Source organism: Apteryx rowi, unplaced genomic scaffold (assembly GCF_003343035.1).
Source record: "Apteryx rowi isolate R43461 unplaced genomic scaffold, aptRow1 scaffold_255, whole genome shotgun sequence".
Lineage (NCBI taxonomy): Eukaryota > Metazoa > Chordata > Aves > Apterygiformes > Apterygidae > Apteryx > Apteryx rowi.
Window position 1 is genome coordinate 268,661 of NW_020448919.1, and position 11,005 is coordinate 279,665.

General features: G+C 35.7%; 1 protein-coding gene across 2 annotated transcripts in view; it reads right to left on the bottom strand.

Annotated features, from left to right (window-relative positions):
• GLRA3 (glycine receptor alpha 3) overlaps positions 1–11,005 on the bottom strand; it is a 100,520-nt gene that overhangs the window by 65,761 nt on the left and 23,754 nt on the right. For both annotated transcript variants that reach the window (XM_026067223.1, XM_026067222.1), the window contains one exon: positions 3,049–3,116. In XM_026067223.1, the coding sequence (XP_025923008.1) occupies positions 3,049–3,116 (68 nt within the window). The remainder of the gene's footprint in view (positions 1–3,048; positions 3,117–11,005) is intronic.

Consider the following 11,005-nt stretch of genomic DNA (forward strand, 5'->3'; position numbering starts at 1 on the left):
GTTACAAGAGAATATCAATACCATGAAGTCAGCATTTGTCCTAACATCAAGGTTGTATTCAATTGTCCAGACTTGAAATGCATAAAATACTGTTAAAAGTCCCATGATTCTGACCATGTTTTGGTATTTTCTCTATAACATAGTGCTACCTGGAACTATTTTTTACATATCAGGTTAAATTTCTATCTTTAGTGACACCCATTATATGTAGAAACCCCTTTTACTTTACTGAATGTTCTTTCCTACTGAGAAGACTCTTTTTCAAGAAATCTAGTCAGGGATACATAGTTTGTAGTACATCTTAACAGTTTTTATTTGCCTATTTTCAAGGCAACATAGAACAAAATATAATTTCTTTATAAATAGATAACTATTTTGTAATGTAAAATAATCTCAGGGTAAGGCTAAAATGGAAGTGATGAAACTACACCACGGGACGGGCAGCTCATGTTTGTTTCATTTACGACCAAATTCTTGTTCTCCAGGAGCGGCGCCTACAGGGCGGAAGTGATTTTCCAGACCCCAGTAGCGTAGAGGAAACATCACAGCAACAAAAGATATACAAGTTGTGATCCGACTGACCAGGGGTGAGCTATTTTATGCGTAAAGGAAGGAATCTGTTTAATTACTGCCTGAATTGGTCAGAATTTTCTAGTAAATGAACAAGCCAGCTGTTAACTGATATAAGCGCCTACCTCCATCATAAACGCTGCTAATGCCAGTGCCAGAAGCTCTGGTTTTGCTCACATCTGGATACACTCTCTTCAGAGATCTGTGCTCCCTGAGCACTGAACCAGCCTGCCTCATTCTGGTTTCTGGTTTCAAGCCACTATGTATGATGTCCATATACTGCACTAAAACCCACTCACAAAACCGCTCATGTTCAGCCTAAAGATCAAAGGCAGCTTCATTTGCACTCTGCTAGCAATTGGGTAGAGATTTCAAAAAGGTTTTATAATTACCAAATTATGTTGTTAAGCTGTTAAATAAGTATTCTACTTGTTGTACAGATGTCAAAAGTAAGTGGCTTGCCAAGGCCAGGTGCAGTTTGACAGCTCAGATTAGAGCTCATGTTTTTAGCTTGCAGGCCTGGTTTTTTAGAATGAAATCCTTTAGCTCTACAGATTGAAAGTACTACTGAACACAAAGACAGAAGATGAGCAATATACTGAAGAATACAAATATTCTACAAATGTTTGCTTAAGTCCGTCATTCTTTTGTAATACTAAGTGTAAATACATATAAGAAGTGTTCTCTGGACTTACAAAGTGATTACTCTGCTAAATTGTACTGGAAGGAAAGGTTTACGCTTCTAATTTCTTTTGAGAAAACACATTTGACATGAACTCAGGTACCTTATTTTCAAATCCATGACAATTTTTATGTAGTAGCAACTTCAGTTTGCCAAACTTCCTTTATATAGTGATTTAATTGCTGGATCTTTCCACTTTACTGACCCTGTGGTCTGTCTTCTGCTTTGCTCCAGATTCATCCATTCAGTCATTTAAAAAGTAGCTGCTGTAGAGCACTATTCTAATCATGTGGGTATTAATCCTCTGATCAAACCTGAGTAAATCTCCTTGAATGCTCTGTCAATCTGTTTGGGATTTGCAATCTGGCAAGGAACCCAAGCTGAAATACTAAATTAAATCAGTTTTCTACCTGGAAAGAATTGTATGCCTCTCCTAGTAGCATCTACCACAACATTTCAAGATTTGTAAAGATCAAGCAGCTATGAGTATCACTTTGGGGACAGAGGTGCTAAATATTTGACTTTTTGAATTGATGTTATAGATTTCCTAACTACAGGTCCTTGGCTACATTCAAAGGTTTCATTTTTGCGCTTACTAATAGTAATTCATAACGATGGCTTTTGCTCAGTATTATTCCTTTATCTTCTTTCTTGACTATACCAATCATTTTTAGTTCATCTGTGTTCTGTCATTCCAACTATGTATCCTGATATCTGAAATTGTTGGGATTTCTGAGCATTTACTATATTTGGATCTTACAGAGTCCAACAGCTTCTTCCTTCACCTCTCTCTGTATGTTAACCCTCCCTGTCTCCAAATTACTGTATAACTACTTTCAAACATGTTTAGTTGCCTTTTTTCAAAATATGTTATCTCATCTAAGTAATACATCATGGCTCTTAATGGTCTTACACCTCTGGAGCTTGATCACTTGCACTACTTATTTTAAGACTAAAACTTTGTCCAGAGAAAAGTGAGGCACTTGTATGGAGAAGGGATGCCTATATCTCCTCTCTTATGAAACTGTAATGAGCAACTCAGTGCTCCAAGATATTCAGATTCCTTATTGTATTAACAGATATGGTTTATCTGTTAAATAAGATTGCCCAAGTTATCTTTGTTGGTTCAGAGCTCAATATTTAGTTTTACTGTCTTTGGACTTTGACCTCTCTTTCTCCTTATTTCTTTAAAATCTCCAGTCTTTTTGTACTCTATCTTTTGACTTTCCCCTTTAATAGCGAAATTATAGGTATAGCTTAAAAAAAGTGTGCAATCCACTTAAATTTACCCCGTCTGAGAATTCATAGTGAAATTTTATACACCACCAGACTTCCATTTTAGTTATTGTATTGTTTGTATGCATTAGCTCTGTGGAGATTGGCATGTAAACTTTATGAAAAAAGTCCTATCTGCACTATATACAATGAAATTATAAATACTGTTAACAAAGTGACGTAATAAATTGACATTTTTGAGTTTGGAGAGCTGGAATACTATAGAACACTAATACCTTTCTAACTGAAAATAATGAATTCAGTACAACTATCAAATAAAACTCAGGGAGAAATAAAAAATCTTGCCTTTATTTTTACTGGTGTATTCATTAGTATGGCAATGTATTTTCTGTTAGAAAAATAAATTGCCAAATTAAATGTTCTCACTCTCTGCTTATAGGTGTGGCAGAAAAGGATTTCCTTCTCTGTTTAGTTCCGAGTGAAGAGAAGCCCTAACTTTTGAGCTCTTTGAATTTTCTTTAACTTGAACTTTAAATGTTGTTTGAGGTAAAATATCTTACCATGGTTGTCTCTGCAATGGATCCAAAGCTGTTTATAAATATGTTGCATGTGACATTAACTGGAGGGCCTGCAAAAGAAAAAAACACCAGTCCCTGTTCCAGAATCATTGCTTACTGAGTGAATGTAAAAATATATTAACCCAGTAACCTATTATGAAACAAAGGTTCATTGACTTAGGAGGAAATAATGCTATATTCAGGACTCATTTAATGGGAAATGAAATTGAATGATTTCTAATAATTAATAAATTTTTCCTCTTGATTTTTCTCAAAGGTACACTACTCACTGGCCAGTTTTAAGATTAATAAAAACAAGTTCATTTGCACAAGGGGATGCTATGCAAAAAAGAACATATTTTTTGAAATATATAGCCAAAAGTATTGTTATAGGAGTTTTAGTGAACAATCTGTGTCACTTCTCACAACAATTAGGGGAAAAAGTGACCTTTTTCACTCAAGACAGCTGCTATTTTTAATGTTATCTGTCATCAGTGGTAACAGAAATACATTATTGCTGCCCTTATCTCTACCATGCTGACAGGAACAAATGTGGATAAGAGAGAATGACTTAGAATTCTATTATCATTTATTTTATATCCACAAAATGGTTAAGAATCCATTTAAGCTGAGTTTTCTGTTACCATGAGTCTTCAGCCAACTGTTGTTCAGTCTTATCCTGCATTTGTGAAGCATCAGGAATGGCAGAGTAGTCATTGACATCTGAGCAATGAATCATGTCTTCATGGAAGAGGTCTAAAATTCCTTTTTATCTGAAAGTCTCTGTAAAAATGGCATTGTGGTGTTGCATGCTAATTTCTCCATTACTTCTTAGCAAATTCAGTCGATGTACAAAGGAAACAAGGTTTTTCCATCACAAGTTTTTCTGTCACTCTCCTGCATCTTGATATTCTTGTATCGTCAATGCAGTTAGACATTGGAGAAGCTGATTTCATTTTCCATTGTAAACAGTCACTAATAATGAAGGTTCTGTTTCTGGAATTTGAGGACTGGACTTGCAAAAATTTATGTAATGTTTATTTTATAGTATCACTGAAGTACCAAGCCACTCTGTTGCTGCTGATGCTTCACAATTACAAAATTTAATGTGACCAGTGAACTTGATATTGAATATTTGAAGAATCAGGACGTTCATTAACAGTTTTGCTAGCAGGACACAATTTGGAGTGTCCAGCTTCTTTTCCTCAAGGCGATAACTGTTTTGAAGTACTGTACGGCTATTGCAACAATAAATTGCTACTTGTACTTTTATCATTTTAATACACAAGTAAAGACTACACACATGAAGCGAACTTATCAGGTAAGAAAGTACCACTCTGCAGTCACTTTGACACTGTGATGATACTTGGGTAGTTATTTAGAGCTGCTGAGCATATCCAGTATTTCTTAGAATTGAGTAAAAGCTTGACACTGACATCAGGAAGGAATTGCTGAAAAGGATCAAGGGGAAAAGAAAAAGCAGGGGAGATAAAGGCAGAGGTCAGTAGAAACCTGGCAGAGAGAAATGTGTTCTCACTGGCTATGGTAGGTGATTTGTTTGCAGGGTAGCTTTCCTTTCCGAGACCTTTATGCTGTAGTGCTTGTCATCATTTCAAATTCAGTATGGTATTGTCGTGTTTAAAACAATACTTTGTTTTAAAGTGGCTGTAATGCTGTATCAATAAAAATAGTTGTTTTTTTTTTTAAAAAAAAAGCCCTAAGTCTCTGCAACTCTGGTGCGTAATTTCTAAAGCAGCATTACAAAGAGATAGTTAATAGCTAGTTAAAAAGAGAGTAACAGGAGAAACTAAAAGCAGCTTGCAAACAGCTGAGGGATTCCTTAAAGAGATGGGCTCAAAGTAAAAATGAACTCCCCAAAACCATGGTCAAGTAAAAGCATAAATGAGGCTGTTAAAACTGGAAGTCATGTTCAAAAACATGAAATCAGGCAAGAAAATGTAAATTTATAATAAGGTAGGCCAAAAAAAAAAAAAAAAGATCTGAAACTCACTAAAGACAGAAAAACTAGCAATAATAACTATCTACAAGGCATTAAAAACAGGAATCCTGCCAAGAGTTGGGAGATGAAATCAGGAGAATATGATCAAGACATAAAAGTATCCATGAAAGTGAAAAAGGTCAGAGGAGAAAGACTAAATGAATTCTTTGTATCAGCGTTTGTCTCTGGTGGCTGGCGGTGTCAAATACCAGAGCTGTTCTGATGGAAGATTTGTATGAAGACTGTGGCAGGTATCTCAGACCACATGAACACAAACAAATTGACATGCGGGGCTATCAAGCCAGAGACTGTAAAAATCTTTGTGAAATTGTGAAAATACTAATCACTGTGAGTCAGCTGTCACCTGTGCCAGTTTTGGTATTTGTGGAAGTGTGTACCATGTCCAGCAACTATAGAATGAGTTGAAAAAGGATTCCAGGGATGATGCTGGGACCTGTATCCTTGTAAGTCTAACCTCTGTACCAGCCAAACTGGTAGAAATGATGAGAAATAATACATTTAGTAAATATGGATGAATATGATACTTCTGTGAAGTACTGTCTCTCAAATCTATTGAAGCTCTCTGAAAGAGTTGATGAACATGTGGAGAAAAGTAATCTAATTAAAATAGTTTATTTGTATTTTCAAAAATTTCTCAGTGTCTTTTTCAAAGGTTTTTAAGGATATTAGTCTTCATGAGGTGGCAGATACTGCTCTTATGGGCCTTTTGTTTTAAAGTTATTTTAATACTAGGAATAAATAGACAGTTTTCACAGTGCAAGGTGTTTGATAGCGAGTTCCCCCATGGATCTGTGCTGGATCTTTGCAGTTCAGTGATAATTACCTAGCAATATAATTTTGCTTCTTGTATAAGATTATTTAGAATAGTTGTCTATAAAGCTGACTGCAAGGAGTTGCAGAAAAATCACAAAACACTGAGTTGTTGAGCAATAAAATATTTGATGAAATTCTGTGTCAGTCAAATGCAAAATTATCCTTACTATGCATTCATACTGATGAGCCCTAAATTAATGATTTCTGTGCAGGAGGGAGAGTCTAGATTTATTAAAGATGGTTCTCTGAAAACAGCAGCACTTTCTCAGTAACAATCGAAAAAGAAAGCAGAATGCAAATAAATAGATAAAAAAATGAAGTACCATACAAATATATCATGAACTTGAATACTTCAAAAGTTCTCCTCAGCCCACCTCAGAAGGATGTATTAGAGGAAAAAAGAGATGTCAAGAAGGCAGTCAAGGATGACAAGTTTTCTGAAATGCTGCCATACAAAAATACATAGATAGAAAAGGACTCTTCAAATTAGAAAAGAGATGTGATGGGGGCTTGGGGGCRGATATAAGTATCTGCAAAACTGTAAAGATGTATAGAATGCACTTTTTCTCCATTTCTCAAAGTGTCACATGGCAATAAAATCAGTAAAATTGTTAGTCACTAGATTCAAAACAAACAAAAAAGGATACTTTGCACAGTTCTAGAACATGAAGAATTTATTGCCATAAAATACCATAAAGTCCAAAGTATAAACAGTTTCCAATAGTGATTAGAAGAACATACCAGTCTAAATTAATGGTCTATATGCAAGTCCTGGCTTAAAAAATTCCTAAACTAATGATTGCTAAATACTGTTTGCAAATACCAAGGCAAGGAATACTTTATACTTTCCTATATAAATCCCCAAAGTTCCACCTTGTTTGATTGTAACCAAAGGCTACAGTCTGGACTGTATAGATTTAAAAATATAACCTCTCTTCTGTGTCACATACTGAGTTTGATAATGAGTCAATTCCTTAACCATAATATTATATCAAACCAGTAGATATATCAATAGAAAATATTAACTGAAATATCAATAGATTGGTAGAAAAAACAAGAACAAAGTATAGTAGGATTTACTAATAGTTGTAATCTAAGTAGAAAGTGGTATCTCTATTAAAAGTGAGAAAAAAAAAAGATGTCCAACCAATTCATGGACTGATGTTCCTATATTTTATTTAAGCTTTGGGAAAGCAGGCATTAGACAGGAACACTTCTGCAGAAAAGCTGCCTCAGCAAAATTGAAGGAGAAAATAAATGGTGTTTAAAAATCCAAGGAAAATGAAAGAAGTTCCCAATATTTCTTCATAGCTTCATAAGGAATTTTTTTCTGGCCAGGTAGACGAAACATTGTACTCTGCTAGATTATGCTAGACGCATGTGAAATCATATGTATAAAAATCTTCTATATTCGGGAAGATTAAAAATGAGACAATTTTTTATTAAATTCACTTTTGAATAAATACTAGAATGAGGAGCTTCTCTGAGGAAACTGCCAAATTGTCAGGTTTAATCCTGTCTAAATAGAACAAGTCAAGTCCTTGAACAGAAACTGTGGAGAAGAGAAGGATCTGTCACTACTACAGTCACAGACTGATAGACCTATTGTAGCTGCCTGGGATAGAGAGGGCCACTGTCCACCGTCACTCTGAAGGAATGATTGCACAGCAAGAAAAGCTGTGCCTTTAGCTTAAAAGTTCCCTGGGGACCCTAGGTATATGCTCTAGATGCTTGCACAACATGGAGCCTGCATGGCTGCATCATTGTGACTGCAACTGCAGTCATTAAATTGAAGCTATTATAAATATGCTTAAGTCTGTTGCAGTCACACCTTCATGTTGCTTCATTATTTACTGATAGACAGTATGCAGGCTGAGATAGACATCTCCCCCATTTCATCTATAATCAGTAGAAGCTGTTTGTGCATAGTCTTTCCAAATAGTTTATTGTTATTAGAGCTTCCAGAGATGAGAGGAAGCTCCAGGGTGGCTTCTGAGAGTCAGTGACGTTTAGGTGACTTTTATGCTATGACGGGTAGCAGAACTGGGAGGCCAATCTGGGCACTTATTCTTATGTGAGCACTCTGTAGAAGACAGTTAATGTTACCGGAAAAGTGGAAAGTTGTTCATGCTGGCATTCTGACCTTTTCTATACATTTCAACACTTGCGAGACACTTTTGTCTCTGTTTTTCCTATAACAGTAGGGGATTTATGAGGGATTACCTTTTGTGTGGCAGTATGATTAACAGAGCCACAGTGAGAAATGAAGAATTCATTAATGACAAACTGGGGCAGAGTCCCCTAAACCTAAATATCTCGGGGGTATTAGTACCAGTGGCTTCACTTCAGTTGGCACATTCAACTAATGGATTTAACTGATTTGAAAAGTAGTAAAGCACTATTATCCATATTGAGATCAGAGTAAATGTAATTGTATGAGTCAAAATTAATAGCTGACAGTGTATCATATTTTCAAAGTGCCCTCTACTGAATGTCAAGGGGCAGGTGACAATGTTTTCTAAGCATGATGAAGAAGTGTTTACTGAGTAATGTAAGGATAACATTTTCTCTTTGAAACGTAATTATATGAAGGAATTCAATGGCACCATATTGACTGGATTGTACTACAAGAAAATTTCCCGAGGCGTCAGCAGTAAAACTGAGGTTATTCTCATATTTCTGAAAGAGCTGCAACACAACCTTCACATTTTTGTTTGCACAAAGCTATTCTTAAGAGTTGAAATCCTGAACATCTTACTTGAGTCAATGACGACTTTTACATAAAGACTTCATAACTGGGTCCAAATTTGAAAGACAGTGAAGTATTCCCCATATTTTAAGGAGAAAAAGTAGTCTGGGATGTGGACTATCTAAGTAGCAGAAGCATCTTGATATAGTTTTGACTTACAGGAAATAAAAATACTTTGCAATGGGAACAAAGATTTTACAGGAGTTCTTCATTTATGTTTTCCTCCATAGCTAAATAAATACCACTAGTCTTCTCTTTAGTCTATTCTTTCTATTGGGCAATTAATTATAGATAGGCAGTATTTCTTATCCAAAAGCAGAGCATTCAGGCAAAATACATAATTCTGTGCTACCTACCAAGATTAATTATGACAGAAAGGTGGTAGCTAAAAATGTTGGCTACATAGGAATTTTAAGAGAATAACAACTAAAATGGTTTAGGGGGGTTGATGAGCTGAGATCTCTTATTAATACTTGTTTGGTTTCTTTAAAACTGTTGATAAATTAAAAACTCAAGAAGGCATAAAGTTCCAGTACTTGTCCAGTACTCCAGGACTAATAAAACTAGCCAGGAAGTGGCAAAGTCACTTAAGGAGATACTTATTCTTTGGGATAGATCTGAATCATTTTAGGCAGATTTGCTCAAACTGCATAGCTGTCTAGAAGATTTAGAATGTGCACTTTTTGAAAAAGAACAATGTCAAATTAGGTTTTTGTCTCTTTAAATTTCAACGGTTACAAAAAAAGGCCCTTGAATTGAGGCAAGTCTTTTGAATTATACATTCAAAAAGCACTATATTGAATCCACTAATCTCTAAACCATCTGCCTGTTCTTCACTGTAACCTCATCAGAAGATTGTGATTGCATGGTGTCCATGACAAGCTCCAAAATCCAATCCCCAAATGAACTGCTAAGCCGTAACAGCCTTGTTTTTAAACACTTGTTCGTAGGACTTCAGGAGACTCAAAGAAAAAAGAAGAAAAACTACAGTGCTTAGACTTTGCCTGAGGTCTTCTTTTGCCCAGCACAGCTTTACCTTAGGTTGAACCTGCAGTTTACATTCTAAGGAGTATAGTGTGGAAACAAGTCAAGACAACTTTAAAAAGGAGCAAAAATAATTTCAGAGATGCCACACATATAAAAAAGTCATTTGTGTTACATTCATACACAACATACACATTCATGCACATTCGTGCCAGCATGTGTGTTACATTACTGTGCAAATATTGTTTAATACACCAATTTTCCCTACCCCTCAGGGAGCCCACCACAGAAATTTTCTTCAGAGTGCTTCTGGGAGGCACTGTCCAAGGGAGTTATTCTGAATAGTCATGGTGAGTATTAGTCAACAATGTAAATCTTTTTAGTGATATGTTTAAATTTCCATTGCATGTTTTCCCTTTTTGAGAAATATCAGCACTGCTAACTTATTAAAAGCTATGCATTTCCAGCTGTGGTAAATCTTGGATAGTAAGTTTATATATACAGTACTGACTTTTAAAGGCTTACTGATGAGGAAGTAATTTGACCAACTACTTGCTTTGTCCTTATGAATCAGACCAATTGTGGCAAAAAAAAAATATATATATATATATATCAGGAACAGCAAATAACAATGGCTTTAGAGGCATAATTACTTAAGTTTCTGAGACCTGGTGCCATAAAAAAACCTATAAAATTCAGTGCTGAACAAGAATTAAGATGGAAATACAGTGATAGATGACTTAGAGGAGGAATGCCTGGCTGTTCAAAGGAAAAGCTTCATAGCACATATGGAGTAAAACCTGCCATATAGTAAAACATAAGAGATAAGAGAACCTCCTGGAATCAGGAAGATAGGCATAGAAGGAAGCACCTAAGGCAAGATAAGAGTAATGTCATTTTTAATCACTATTGTTTTATATTTTCAAATAATATTTTTATTCTGGAAAATTTGCAAACTGATAATGTTATTTAAAAATTCAGAAATTTTGAGTTTGGATGTGAGGTCATGTGATTAATATACTCTTCCTTTTGGTTAGGATCAGGTTTGAGGATTAGGCACTATCTCTTTCACAGGCCTTGCTTTCTGGAATGCCTCAGACTATGGTTATCAAAGGTGGGAATTCAAATCCATTGAAAAGCATTTCAGAAAAAAAAATTAGAAAAACCAAACCTATTGATAAGCTAAATTGTCAAAGGACTACTGTACTAACAAACAGTGAAGGACTGGTTGGAGATGTGAAGGTCGGGGGCAGCCTTGGCTGCAGTGACCATGAGATGGTGAAGTTCAGGATCCTGCAAGGAGGAGGCAGGGCACTGAGTAGGATTGCAACCCTGGAGTTTAGGAGAGCAAACTTTGGCCTCTTCAGGGACCTACTTGGAGGAATCCCATGGGT